Raw genomic sequence first — 15,205 nt, forward strand, 5'->3', positions numbered from 1 at the left:
TCCATGTGAATATGAAGAGTCACCACTATTTTTAAAAATGCCCCTGACCCATCATAGGAGTCTAACGGAGGGACGGGGATTAGGTGCTACCTGGCCAGGACCAAGCTAGAGAGGGACGGTCCTTACAGGGGATCTGTGGGCCCACGGTAATATATGTGTTCTATCCACGCCGTTCATCCATTTTGAAAAATCATTCCAGGTGACGTGCCCAAAAATGAGGAAGATCGAATGCTCAAGTGGACCATACCTCAAGAAATAGCAAGGATTAAATGCCTACCGCTGAAATCCTCTTGGGGCCACTTAAGTTTTAGATGAAGATGATATTCATGTTTCCATTCATCCAGGTCTGTGACCTTGTGAACAAGTTGGATGGCGAATAAACATCAAGGTGGGCCCTAGTATGGTTTCAACGGTGGATGTAATTGTGTGTGGTCCACTCGAGCCTTATATTTCCCTATTTTTGGGATCATATACTAAAATGATGTTTCAAAATAGATGGACGGTTTAGATAAAATACATATATATCAAGGTGGCCCCCACAGAACCCCTGACAGGACTGTCTTCTCAAGCTAGGTCCTCGTGTGTTTTCATATTGTATAAGTGGGGCCATGTTTCATTGATCCAAAACGTATACACGATGGGCCTAACCTTGGATGGCCCACATACCGAAGATTCCCAATATTGGAAGATAAAAACCATAGAGTATTAAGTTTTCTTCGTTTGACGAACAAAAAGAATTCCTCTCTTCCTTTCTTAATCGTTTCTTTGTAGAGGCCCACATATCAAACGTTTTAGAGTTTTCCATTTGAGAGATTCTGGTGCATTCGCCACTCACGGAAGGATCCACATTACCAACGATTTAGATCACCGAACGATGGGACCCACTTTGTACGAACCAAAATCCCAAGTTCTGTTGGACAATCTCTGGGGACCAAACCGATGTATTTGTTTTATATCCACGCTGTCCATCTGTTTTTCCACCTTAGTTTTGGACGTTATCCCTAACCTTAAGAAGATCTAAATCTCAAGTGGACCACACCACTAGAAATTGTAATAAATGATTATTAACATATTTTTGTGGGCCACAAAAGTTTTGGATCTAGTTGATCTTTGTCCTTTCACTTCATCCGGGTCTTATTAGTAATATCAACAGGTTGGATGGCAAATAAACATTACGAAAACTTTATGCAAACCTTATAATGGGCCCTATAAAAATTTTAATGGTGAGGCATTTAAACGCCACTGTTTGCTGTGGTGTGGTCCACCTTATAGATGAATCTACTTAATTTTAGGGAACGTGTACTCAAATGGGATGGAGAAACGGATGGATGGCATAGATATACAAAAAATTATAAAGGTGGGTCCCGCAGTACCCGGGTAGTACATTATGAGTGGGTGTTACCCCAACCGTGTGGGGCTCACCTTGATGTATTTTTTATATATCCATTCCATCCATCTATTTTTTTTATTTTTTTTTATATATATCCATTCCATCCATCTATATATATATATTTTTTTTATATATCCATTCCATCCATCTATTTTTTAATCTCATTTTAGTATGATATCCAAAACCAGATCTAAATCTTAGGTAAACCATACTTAAAAACTTTTTGTGAACCACAAAGCTTTGGATCAAACTAATCTTTTTATTTTCTCTTCATCCAGTGTTACGGATGAAAAATGAATATTACGAAAACCTTATGATGGGCCGTTTGGAATTTTTAATGGTGAGGCACTCAATCACTGCTGTTTCATGTGGTGTGGTCCACCTGAGATATAGATATGTTTGATTTTTTGGTTCACAACTTAAAATAGGCTAGAGAAACAGATGGAAGAGCGCGGATATATAGCACATCATCAGGGTGGGCCGCACGGTAAGGGTACCATCGACTAAATTGTTACCGGGTAACGTCTAATCGGCTACGCATTTTACAATCCATACGCTAGGCTTCGAATCATCAAACTGCAAGTGGAACCCACATGTGAATAGCCCATATAAATACATGCGGTTTCTTTTTCTATTTAAAGATCGTACGAAATTTATAATTTTAAAAGATAAAGATGTCATTCAACTGAAAGCTTGGGAACTGCGCCCCAACGGCTAAAATCCAACCTATTGAATGTAACGCCGATCTATCCATCACCTTCTTCTCTCTCTCTCTCTCCATTGAAAAATTCAGATCTAAGGGCCTGTTTGGGAGCGTGTATTTGGAACCCCCTGGATTCGCAACCCCCAGGATTGAAAACCCCCAGGATTGGCAATCCTCTTGGTGTGTTTGGTACCCTTGAGTGTGAATCAACTCTAATTCAAAAATACCTATACATGGTATAATCACAGGAGTTTGAATTTAATTACTAAATCAACTTTAATATCCCCAATTAGTGAGATAGATAATTTTTGATGCTATGGTTGTGATAAGCCCGCTAAAATATATGTTTTGCCTAAAAGTGATGAAATTCCAAGTCTCAGATGGACCGCAAGCACAAGATCATGTTTGAGTGACTAACCAACGATTTTTAATCGTTGATTGATATGGACAATGTTTGGACGGTGCTGGACAATATTTGGACGGTGCTGATCTACATGAACAATGTTTGGACGGTGTTGATCATCATTAGTGGGCCATGTGCCCAGTAGAATGATAGTGTACAATGACATACATTTATACCTGCAGCTATTCAAATGATTTTAGGTGTAATCCAAGCTCTCACCTTGGATTACAAACCCCCTCAAAGAGGGGATTGGAAACCCCCTGGATCGGCAATCCCCAGTTGCTTTATGCTGCCAAACAACCATGGGGATTTGAAACCCCCTCTGATCCTCTCCAATCCCCTCCAATCCAAGGTGCCAAACGACCCCTAAAGTTACTTGTGTCAGGTTTATTGAAGCACGTCAGCTGCAAACGTGCGGAAGATATGGTCCACTCATCATGTGTGCCCCAGCCTATATTTGGTTGGGGTCCAGGAGGGGTAATCGTAGTAATTATGTGTGATTTGGGTTGGGACCATGGTGTGTTTGTGGAATCCAATCCGTGCCTCTGGTGGGCCTCTTCATGTTAACCGTTACAGGTGGGCAACGAGTCGAGTCGGACCGAGTTAGGTCCAACTTGACTCGATCCGGTTTTGCCAATTCCTTGATCCAGAGTTAGGTTCAACTTGACTCGATTCGGTTTTGCCAACTCCCTGATCAGAACTTGATCCAACTTGGGATTGAGTCCAATAGGCTTGACTCGATTGAACTGAATCTTGGTTGGGCTGACTTGAACTAAGTTAGACTTGGTCAGAGAAACTGAATTGGAACAAGTTGGCTATGATTCAAATCGGGTCAATGGGTGGGCCACGACCGAGGTCCCGATCTTGGCCGGACCATCACTGGCTTGCACTCGAGGTCCTGATCCAAGGCAGGCTACTAGTGGCCTGCACCCAAGATCCCAAGCCTGAAAAAACACAAATTTTTTTATTTTTTATTTTAAATAAACATACCTGATGAATAGATGAGGATGACTGGTAAAGATCGGGTACTGAGCTGCTGGCTGACCTAGATTCTGATTAGGTTCGGTGCAAGGCAGCGCGGGTAGGATTAGAGTAGATGAAATGGTAAAGGTATAAAAAAAAGTTTAATTTATACTACCCGATTCCAGTATGAGTTAGGTTTCGGATCGGATCAGATCCGACCGGATTGGATTACACATCGGGTCAGATCAGGTTACTACGTAACCCGAACTCGACTCATTTAGGATTCAGATTAGGATGGGTTTACTTGATTTGAACCCGACCTTGGGATTCCGTTCAGGTCGAGTCAAACGAGTCAGATTGGGTCCTACCCAGCTCTATTAACCGTACATCCCACGAAACATTCCAGCCCAATACTCAGGTGGGACATACCACAAGGAGAAATTCAATCCCACACAATGCAATTGACACCCCATCCCATCTAGAAGTTTCTACGGTGCGTGTCACCCTCCCAGTCTTCCCCTCGATGTAATCCACTAAATTACAGGATATAGGTGGGCCCCATGCAGCTCGAATGTACGTCAGTTACCATACATTCCCACAAGGCATGTGATTGTTCCCCTTTCCAAGCAGGAGCACAGAAACTGTCCACCGCAAAATAATAATTACAGAGATTAAGGCAATCAGTCTCGGCGATTCTTCAGCTGGGTGTCCACATGATGATATATTCTATTAAACCACACATGACGAGTGGGCCCCACACGACGGATGGTCTGGACCCCACGCCTGTGCTGTAAATTGCCTCTTCAATCCCTCATCTGACAGCTAGCCAGTAACTGAATCGAACAGGTAAAAATGAACGGCTAAGATCTTATTCACGAGGCCAACAACCACGACATAACCTAGCATGGCCCACATCTGACATCAGCATCTTTCATTACGTAGCCTTTTAAAGCAAAGAAAGAGCAGATTACCGAATCAAAAGACTCCTCGAACCGTCCTATTACTATTAGGAGTCAGTGACCTAAAACACCTTACCAGCTTCTTAATGATGATGGCAATGCCCTCCTACTTCTCGTAATGGGCTACCTAACTGTCACAGAAATCGTGACCTTCTATAACAAAGAGAGCATCTTTAATACTCCGGTGGCGTGTGATGGATGATACACGGACACTAAGATATTAGTTAGAAATTGCATTGATCACGTACAAGTGAAATTCAATGGTCCAAAATTATGGTCCTCAGTTCAGATGTATCATGAAAGAAAACCAACGCTTATTAGATTATCTCATTATCAGATTGGTGGGGCATTTATTAGACGCTTACAACGGAAAAATATCTAATTGCCCATTTCCACGAATCTACGGTTAGGATTGTTCGAGCAATCTAATTTTGAGAATGCGACTTAACGATAGTGGGGGCTCCACAATTTAGTCAGTTTAATTTGAGTTGATGTATACCATGCGAAGAATTTATGAGTGGCTGTGTATCAAGCGTCACAGGCTGCCTGAGTAACAAAGAACCTATCCTGACCCCAAAACAAAACCCATTGGATGATCAGGCAATGTTTTAAACCGAGACGGTTGTTGATCTGAGGGTCCGGTCTGATCAGTGGTCCAATCCATGGCATCATCATGGTGTGATAATTCATTTAATTAAAATTACTGAAAATCAGAAGAATTAAAAGACTGAACCTTCAGATCAAATGGTCAGCGGTTGTCGCTAAAAATCTGTCTGACCCAAGTGGTCCTGGTCCAAAAAAGGTACTATGCCAACCCTACCCGGAACGGCTAGTATCCAGCCTAGCCCGGGTTTCATTGCATTGGATCAAACTCTCTTTAGTGGGGTTGCAAATGATAGGGGTGGGCCAGGTCAGGGCAAGGATGAGTGGGGCCCTGGTTAAATCGTCAAGTGGGCCACGGTTATTTATAAAAAAAGAAAAAGAAAAAAAAAAAAACGGATGGCTTATAGACACTCATGAGTGATTCCCATTCAATATGTGCGTAGTTTAAATACATTTATTGGCAATGCTTATATTTTAATAATCCAAACCGTTTATAGTATGACATGCTATAAATGGGATACTTGACAGTGGGGCCCACTGTGATGTATGTGTATTATATCCATGCTGTCCATCCGTTTTGAAAATTCATTTTAGGGCATGATCTAAAAAATGAAGCAGATCTAAATCTCAGGTTGACCATAATACAGGAAACAGTGGTAATCCACCACTAAAAACTTCTCGTGGGCCACAAAATTTTGAATCAAGCTGATATTTGTGTGGTCTCTTCACCCATGTCTTTATGACCCTATCAACAGGTTGGATGGAAAATAAACATTCCAGTGGACCACATGAAGTTTTTAATGGTGGGGATTCAATCGCTATTGTTTCTAGTGATATGGTCCACCTAAGATTTCGATCTGCTTCATTTTTGGCATCATCCCCTAAAATGAGCTTTCAAAAATGAATAGACAGTCTGGATGTAAGGCACATACATCACAGGGGGCCCCATAAGGGATCCAGCCAAACAGCGCCCTCTAACACAGGCCGTGTAGGTTTAGGGTCAGGGCCATGGCTTAGAGAAATAGGAAATAAGGCCAGCCTGGCCCATTGCCAGAACTAGCAAATGGACAGAACGGGTGAAGGCCTGGTCTGCCCTGTCAGGACATCAGGATGCAAGCCTGGTCCAGCTTGATTGGTTATAGGATATAAATGTGGGAAAGGTCATGTGGTGGGCCACAGCTCAGATGGGCTATTACCATTAGCAACGATCGGAATTAGGAGCTTCCTAACTATAAGATCCATGCAGCTTTGACCTGTTGAATGCTGATTTCTGCCCCTTTCTGTAACCGTCCATTCCCAAAACACAAACCACATGATAATCATCAGCACGCAGTGGGCCAATGCCCTTATACAAATCAAGATTAAATGCTGGGTTTGCTTGGGGAGCGGATTAGGTGTGGCCCCGGTCTCACCCAAGACAGTGCGGCAGGCCCACCTTGATGGATGTATTGTAGATGCATACCGTCCATCCGTTTTAGACAGCTCATTTTAGGGCATGAGCCCCAAAATGAAGCAGATCCAAATATCTGGTGGGCCCCACCGTGATGTGTCAAACACATACATCAGCTTCATCCAAAATTTGGTGGGCCACGGAAGTTTTTAATGGTCAATCAACACTTTAGTATAATATGGTCCACCTCATATTTGGATCTACTTCATTTTTGGGCTCATGCCCTAAAATGAACCGGCAAAATGGATTGCTGCATGGATATAAAATACATAACATCAAGGTGGGCACGGGGTCATGGTCACACCGTCTTGGGTGATGCTGGGGCCGCACCTAATTAGCTCCTGTTTGCAGGTGTATGGTGGCCTGGTGCATCAATGTTGGCTAGTTTTCACCCCTGGATTGCATTCTTAGATTCGAACCGTTTATGTTTTCAATACCAATGAATAGAAGCAGCTATAGTCTCAACATTTCAAGCATTACTCTCCTTTGTGGAATGATGATATACAGTTTCGAATATCACCTATCCACGAGGTGGCCCATCAGATCAACGGCACCTATCACCACTCGTTTTCCACAATGATCCATAAGGGCCTACAACGTTAGATTCCTATTATTTCTGTTAAGGGTGGCAAATGGCGCTGGGCAGGAGAACGCTCATGACCAAGCTTTGGGCTGGGCTGGAACTTTGCATGCATGGTCCGATCAATTTTCGGATTGGGCTTAAGCTCAAGTCATTTTAGCCAGACCCAACCCGATTTTATACATCAGATGTTATACCCCACAAATTCCAATCCTTGGTTAGTATCCCATCCATTCAAAAAATATACATTGAATTCATGCCACAATGACTCTATATATATATATATAAATTTTAAATATATATTTTATAAAAATCACAACAAAATATCAAATTTTTTGAAGCTGCCAAGATTTTGATAATCTCATGACATTATCGCAACAATATTGTTATCTATATATTGAGTCAGACCGTCTGTTGATTCCAACATTGTAGCACACTGAATGAATGGACCAGTTGCTCTAACAGCATGTCAAACAACCAGTTGCTCTAAAAGCTCGAGCCATTAGAGGATGGCCTATCAATGTATATCAAGGGACTTTAACACTCAACACTTCATATGGTCAAGATGAACCCATATGGTCCGCATTTCAAATCCTAGGAACCAGAGCCAGAAATGCGGTCTTGACAAGGGTGTGGCACAATGTTAGAAGGTACGTGCAACTAGAGTTCTAAACTCCCTTCTACTAGAGAGTGGAACAATCCCTAGTCAGTCATACATGTATCCGCTTGCTTCTTCCTGTCGAAATGGCTTTAAAATGGCTAGACAGTGAAACCAAAGCAAGCACACGAAATACAGGTGAACCCAGATAGCTGGCCCGGGGCAATGTTATGATGATCATGATGATGATGCAAGGTCACAATGATGGTGAGCAACTGACCCAATAAAGCTAGGGCAGCAAATATCATTATGATTGATTGATTTAGTTATAACATATAGAGACTTGCACTTTATTTTATGCAGTAGTAGACATAATATAATATATGCATGCAGGATCTGCAAATACGTCTTCTTTCTTTGGTTTCGGACATGTATTTGATGGTGTGACGGGCCATTCTTTAGTAAGAATGTTGTCTATAGGGCAGTGTCAAAATCACTTGTTAATAGTCAACCAAATAAGCCCTAATTGGATAGAAATCAAGCATGAGATGGTGGATTAGGGCCCATTACATATAAATACAACAAAAAGATTGAAAAATGAAAAGAAATAAAAAAAAAAAAGTAATGGTTTGCCCCTTCTTCCGATATTTTGCAAAATGGTCCAGTCCACTTCAATCATTGAATACTACTCAAATTTTAGTGTTTTGAACAGGGCTAGATCTAGTTTAAAATTAGTTTCTACGATTTCCTTCAAAGAATCATAGTTCAAATAAAGACAGAAGTAGAAAAACGAGAGAAATGAAAATAAAAATTTCCAAAATGGGCTCTTTATGGCTGTATAAGCCTGTAACGGATGTATCAGCCTCATAACAATGCCAATACCACCCATTTTTTCATACCAGACCGATTAATCTGGTGTCACATAACAGGGGCAGCCATTTCCTTTAAACAGCAGCTGATACGGCTAATGAGTAACTGTTTTTTAATACCATGACTGGAGCAACCCGCATGATCCAATTGCTAGCATGCCACATATTGGAGAAGTAGCATACTTGTTCCCACATCATGTGCCATAGGGACCCCCAATCTGGGTAACCTTGTGAAACATAGTGATTTCCAAAGGTGTAATAATTGATAGGTCATTCAAAACTATTGGCTACTACAAGCGATTTTGATAAGGAAAAAAAAGAATAAAAGAATAAAAGAAAGAACCAACTGTCATTGGCAGCTAATAGAAGAAAATATGCATTCTGTTTACACTGATTTTAATTGATCCATGACTAAGCAGAAGGTTACCTCTTATTGAGGCTAACATCAGGAGATGTCAACTTGATCAGGAATAACTGTTTCTTTTTTTTTTGAAGACTTCTTTCGTTTCTTGTCATTTTGAGGCTCTTTTCCCTTCATTTCATCAGCAAAGGACCTTAACGATGTAGCAACATGTTCATTCCTATGAGCTGAAAACAAAATGAAACAAGCTTACAATGCCCCACAATTTGAAATAAAGCATGCATGTCCAAGAAATAGAAGCTCAGCAGATTGTCAAATCTGACAAAAACAAGAGAAATTGAAGGAGATCCAAGTGAAGACAGTCGAAGAGGAAGATTTCATGTCACACCCGTGAGCATGATGGCATTAGGGTGCCAAAATCAGACCATTTTTATCCCCGTGAACATGCCTTGGACCAAAAAAAATGAGCCAGCCAATAATCATCTGGGCTACACGTGTATGAAAAGATAGACAAACACAACGCCAATAGACTATATTCAACACACACATGTGGGCCACAGATTAGTGGATTATCCTATTTTTGGGCCGAGGCATGTTCATGTGGAACCCCCTGATGAATGGCCCAAACTTTGGATGTGTGAGCACTGACACCTGTGCCGTGAAGGTTCTCCTCACACTGATCTTCCAGCCATTGGCACCTTAGCAGGAATGATTCATTGCAGGTAAAAAATATATCAAGTAAAAGATATTTCCACGATAAATAGAAACAAGCCAAAATAATGGCTCAGATATAACCTGTTGTAACTCATAAAAAGGATAGGCTGGATTTGGATGCACAAGTAAACTGAATTGAAAATGTTCATTTTAATCAACAGGCATTCACAAAAATCAAAGTGGCATTTCCAGCAAGCAAGAATGAGGAAGTAGACTCAAGTTGCAGTTAAGATTTTTTATGTCTAACTAGAGATTAGAAGTAGCAGCAATTTGGCTCCAGGGTCCTCGACATGAATGCTCCTTGTTTGGTTGCCACTTGAAAAATGAGTTCATCTCATTTTAGATAACATAATTATGTATTAGAGACCGATTATATTTATATCAAGCTCTCTAAAACATTATTACAGTTAACTTAAATGGGATGAAAATCATTTTGAAGTGGCAACCAAACAGGACCTAAGGAAACTTCGAAACTTAGTTACCAAAATACATAACTGTTGTTAACTAAAATGAGATTAAATCATTTTTTAAGTGAGAGCCAAAGAGGGACTAAGGAATCTGGAGACTTAGTTATTTGCGAATGATTAGACCGATAATAATCCAAATTCAGTTCAATGGTGCATCCAAACACACACCCTAAGGTGGAAATCAATCTACCTCCATAGCATGACCAAATTCACCTTGCATCATCCACATTCAAAACATCAAAACTCAATAAGCTTACCAGAAAGTATGACGTCTTCCACGTTCACAGACTTGCGATTGGCGTGCCGTGCAAATAGCTCTAGGTCCTTCGCCAACTGCTCTGCTTTCGTAAGGGGTGAAACCCATCAACAAATTTTCTTTGGCCTTGGCATAATAGAAAAAAGAAGCCAAGAAATTGAAAAAAACAGTTTTTCCCCAATAATCCACTGCCTTAGCAAGTATCATGCACCGAACTCGAGTTGGTAGCATTATACAGATGAACTATAGTTTTGTGTATCTGGGGCCCATTGTTCAGTAAAGTAGAATGTTAATCTGATGGGCCACACTGCAATGGGGCTATCCCAAAATTCTCCCACATAATGAGATCCCAACCCTCCAAACTTTTGACTTTCTATTAGATGTGGAACGGTTTTTGTATTTTTTTTCATAACCATTGATTTGTAGGGAACCAGTACAAGTGTTAGTATCTTCCAATCTGGGAACTTTCAGGAGTGGCTTCTATGGATCCCTGACTGTGGGGCCCATCTTGATGTATGTGCCTTACATCCACACCGTCCATCCATTTTGACAGTTCATTTTCGAGCATGATCCCAAAAATGAAGTAGATCCAAATCTTAGGTGGACCATACCATGGGAAACAGTGGTGATTGAATACCCACCATTAAAAACTTCTTGGGGGCCACCGGAATGTTTATTTGCCATCCAACCATTGATTAGGTCACAAGCACCTGGATGAAGGGACCACACAAATATCAGCTTGCTCCATAACTTTTGTGGCCCACAAGAAGTTTTTAATGATCAATGTTTCCTGTGGTGTGGTCCACCTGAGATTTGGATCTACTTCTTTTTTGGGATCGTGCCTAAAATGAGCTGTCAAAACGGATGAACCGCGTGGATGCAAGTCATTTACATCGCAGTGGGCCCTACAAGGATCCACCGCCCCTAGGCCAACCCGGCAGTGCACTTGCAATCAACATGGCATGTGTGTGTCATCCAAGCCATTGAAAAGGTTGGCCACACCTCTAGGATCATTGATCACAAAAATCAAGCCGATCCACTCATTCGGCGGGCTGCATCATGTACACTGAATCAATCCATCGACTGTCGATTGCTCTCTACTGTGTGGGCCAGGTGATGAATGGACCGTCCTGATTCGGCCACACATGCAATTTAGACAGTAACATCATAGTAATATAAAATTTAGGGGCCCAAAATAGAATTCACCTAAATTAGAACAAAGATAAAAATTAAGGTCCAAAAAACATATCATTTTATGATTTTGCCATCAGAATTAAAAAAGAAAGCAACAGGAAGGGTTTTTTTTTTTTTTTTTTCTGTTACCTGTGAATTTGAAAGTAAGGTCAGAAATGCATGTCATGACTGGTGCAGATATCTCCATACCGTACTTTTTAGCTGTAAAAATGAAATTAAAAAAAAAAAAAGGGGGGGTATTTGTGTAAGTATAGTGTTAAAGGGGGGGAAATTAAAAAAATAAAATAAAATAAAATAAAAATGGTAGAGAGAAATGGAAAGAAGTGGAATCGAACCTTCGGATTCGGCAATAGAAATGAGAGAGAGACGAAACCGATCTTTGAGAATCTCCTTTCTTTCATCATCGTCTTCTCTTTCAAAATCGCTTTCTGCCCCTCCTTTCATTTCTAGGGCTTCTTTCTCTGAGCGGGAGTATGCAAAAGGGGCGGGAAATACATGGATGGTTGTAGACTCAAATGTTAGTTCTTCACCATTTAGAAGATTGTGGTGACACATCCTCTTCAGTGTCCTCACACAGCTATCTAGACCATCCGAACTGTGGTTCTCATTGTGTATTGATTACATCTCTAAAATTATACTGATCAAGAAATCCTAACCATCCCATTAATAGCTATCAAATGTATGGCTGAAAGTAAAATAGTGAGTTGTCCAAATTCAAATGGGAAATATCAGATGGTCAATATCATCTTTCCATTGGAAATTTTTTCACCCCATACACGTTTGGTTCAGTGATTTTAAGTTTTAACGGTCTGGATTTCGGTACAACTATGCCACGTATACATTTGTGGAGTCACCACCACTTTTTTAATAGAGCAAAACTAACACGAGTCTGCGACGCGAATGGCCCCGCCCAGCAGGCAGGCCCGCCCGACTAGTTCAAAAAACACCGGGCTTGAACCAACCCCGGCCGGTCTGTTGCAAGCCGGGGTTTGCTAGCTTACATCCAGAGCTATTGGTGTAAGATGTCCAGACTCTAGCCTTTGGATCTTGGTACATCTTTCAGTGATCCAAACCGTTTATGTAATGGGCCTCATTTGTATGGGGATACCCACTCTAAATTGGAACATTTGACTCTCTCTTTAAATATGAATGGGTTACAATACTTCAATTTTGAGTTTTTTATCTTTAGAATATCCAACCACAGCCCATTATTTTTGGGTATCTCCTTCCACAGTCAGGCCCATCAGATAAACGGCGTGGATCATTAAAACATGATCACATATTCAATAATTACAGCCTCAATGTAAAAGAGCAAGACGTCAGGATGTATTGTAGGCTTGTAGCAAGCCTCGGCTACAGTTTCACTTTACTTGCAATTGCAATTGAATTGGATTGTGCATCCAAACAGCCATTTTGTCAAATTTGAAGCCGGTGAAGTAGTCTAGACAACAAGCATGGTTATTATACATAGAGCATACAACACAATCAGAACTTATCAAACAGCAACATCACTTCATTGACACGATTCTCAGATTCAAATGGAGAATTGTAGCCAGCAACGGTGTAGATCGATGGCCCACCGTCACTAGTTACAACGACGGATTCCCAGGGTGTGCCTTGGAGGCTCTTCTTCAACGAGGAAGCTTGAATGAGTATGCTCGAATCGTTGAGGAAACCTCCGAATCGCCTAACGGCTGCATAATGCTGTTTGGGCCACCCTTCTGGGTGCACGTTTTCAGCAAGAGGTGGGTCATTTTGGTAATTTTGAGGCACGTAGAAATGTACAGTGAAAGATGAATTATAGAGTGGGCCAGTCGAAGGAAGAATGTCCACTCGAACAGGTGCGGTCATGTTGATTTTCAGCCCTTGATTGTTCTTCCCTTGAATGTATGCAAAGAGCCTGCAATGAAGGGAAGGAACCAAGGTTAACACAGCTGCATGCGGCCCACATGAATAGATTATCGGATTATCAGAACCGCCATCTATCAGAACAAATCCACTTGATACATGAGATGGATCATGCTCATCTACACCATCTGAAATGTGGCCGTCATTGTGGACAGGAAATAGCCCCAATTTCGCAATGATCCAACGATCCTAACCGTTAGATTTTGATCATTGAACTGGGACAATCTATCATTTTCATTTTTAACCTTCCCCTGACGATGATCAGATCGGACAATCTGTATCGTTTGTAAGTGGGATTTTAGAGCCATGCCACGTCCATGGCGACCTTGGTGATTCTAGGGTTCCATCCACGTATGAAGCTGGTGGATGAACGAGTATGATCCATTATACTCTACCAGAGCATGTTAATATGTCTGTAATTAAAAAAAAAATCTAGAGGTTGAAAATGGGCCGGGCAAAGGACATGAAACTAGGCCCAGATGAACCCAAATCCGATTAGGCCAGAACCTATCATCCAAATGGTCAAACACTCAGCTGGTTTTTGGAGCTCAAAAACATTTCGAGCCGAGTTCAAGCTTGTTTGAGCTCAATTCAACTTGGATCAAACCCCAACTTGAATTAACTCGAATCGAATTGGCTTGAATGACTTAGTTATCTTGATTTTAATGCTGATCACCGAGCGTTTGATAAAGTATTGTTTTGTACACTGCCATCTTATTATAATATTCTCGAAATGGGCATTTGAAGAAAATTTAAAGAAACAAATCACTGATAAAAAAAATTTACATTGTTGTACTGCCCTCATCTTAGTCCAAGTCTTAAATCTATTGGCCCAGCCCAAATCCCAACACGTGTGACTCATCCTAGTAGACTAGGAAGAAGTCAAACCCAGTCCGGTTCGAAACCACGAGTCACCCTTGACTCGGGCGAGTTAGGCCGAGTCACGACTCGACTCTAGACCGGACGAGTGAGAGAGAGAGAGAGAAGCTTACATATTAAAACCCATCCCAGCTGCCTCTTTGTAGGAAGTAGCGTTAATAAGGGAAGTAGACATCCACACAGCATTCTTGTAGCTCCGTACCTCAAACTCCTTTTGCTGGTCTACCACCTCATACGCAGGGCACTCAAGAGACTCGCAGGTGGCTGGCTTTCCGTACCCCATAGCTTCGCCCTTGTCAGCACACAAATACAAGACCAGCAAAAGAATCAACCGTTTTGAAAACAAGCCCATTTGGCCGATGGCTCGAGACATGGCTCGGTTGGGCGTGAACCATGGTTCTTTGAGAATCGGTATATATAGATGGGCTCATGGGCCTTGTGTGGTGGTGGTTCTCTTGCCTTTTGCCTATGAGAATCCACCACATGCAAGGGATCGCACCACAAATTGTGCTGTCCCATCTTTATTCTCAACGAGAGCGGACTAAGTGTTACCGGGTAATACCTTAGTGGGTGTTACCCTTACCGTGTGGGGCCCACCTTGATGAATTTGTTGTATATCCACGCCGTCCATCCATTTTCCAGATCATTTTAGGGCGTGATTAAAAAACTTAAGAAGATCCAAATCTCAGGTGGACCACACCACTGGAAACAGTAAATAATGACCATTAAAAACTTTTTGTGGACCATTAAAAATTTGGATCAAGTTTATATTTGTATTTTCCCTCCATCCAGGTCTGGTTGACTTTATCAACGGGTTAGATGCAAATAAACATTACTGTAAGGCCTAGGAAAATTTTAATGATGGGCGTTCAATCACCACTATTTCATGTAGCGTGGTCTACCTGAGA

General features: G+C 41.4%; 2 protein-coding genes across 2 annotated transcripts; both read right to left on the reverse strand.

Moving 5' to 3' along the window:
- Positions 1-8,848: 8,848 nt before the first annotated feature.
- Positions 8,849-12,227, reverse strand: LOC131239306 (protein MHF1 homolog). The gene is made up of 4 exons (XM_058236950.1): positions 11,846-12,227; positions 11,640-11,711; positions 10,318-10,398; positions 8,849-9,106 (listed from the first exon to the last, which is right to left on the reverse strand). Exons 1-4 carry the CDS (start codon positions 12,063-12,065, stop codon positions 8,964-8,966), a joined length of 516 nt encoding a protein of 171 aa, XP_058092933.1. The 5' UTR covers positions 12,066-12,227; the 3' UTR covers positions 8,849-8,963.
- Positions 12,228-12,947: 720 nt separating this feature from the next.
- LOC131239305 (uncharacterized) lies at positions 12,948-14,767 on the reverse strand. The gene is made up of 2 exons (XM_058236949.1): positions 14,411-14,767; positions 12,948-13,410 (listed from the first exon to the last, which is right to left on the reverse strand). Exons 1-2 carry the CDS (start codon positions 14,668-14,670, stop codon positions 12,996-12,998), a joined length of 675 nt encoding a protein of 224 aa, XP_058092932.1. The 5' UTR covers positions 14,671-14,767; the 3' UTR covers positions 12,948-12,995.
- Positions 14,768-15,205: the final 438 nt, after the last annotated feature.

This window comes from Magnolia sinica, chromosome 3 (assembly GCF_029962835.1).
Source record: "Magnolia sinica isolate HGM2019 chromosome 3, MsV1, whole genome shotgun sequence".
Classification (NCBI taxonomy): Eukaryota; Viridiplantae; Streptophyta; class Magnoliopsida; order Magnoliales; family Magnoliaceae; genus Magnolia; species Magnolia sinica.

Bases quoted from the DNA above. Each gene is read 5' to 3' on its own strand.
- LOC131239305 (XM_058236949.1), bottom strand. From the start codon at position 14,670: ATGTCTCGAGCCATCGGCCAAATGGGCTTGTTTTCAAAACGGTTGATT. The intron at 13,411-14,410 runs GTAAGCTTCTCT...CCTTCATTGCAG, and splicing joins GCTGGGATGGGTTTTAATAT to GCTCTTTGCATACATTCAAG.
- LOC131239306 (XM_058236950.1), bottom strand. From the start codon at position 12,065: ATGTGTCACCACAATCTTCTAAATGGTGAAGAACTAACATTTGAGTCT. The intron at 11,712-11,845 runs GTTCGATTCCAC...TCATTTTTACAG, and splicing joins TTCTATTGCCGAATCCGAAG to CTAAAAAGTACGGTATGGAG. The intron at 10,399-11,639 runs GTAACAGAAAAA...TTACGAAAGCAG, and splicing joins CCTTACTTTCAAATTCACAG to AGCAGTTGGCGAAGGACCTA.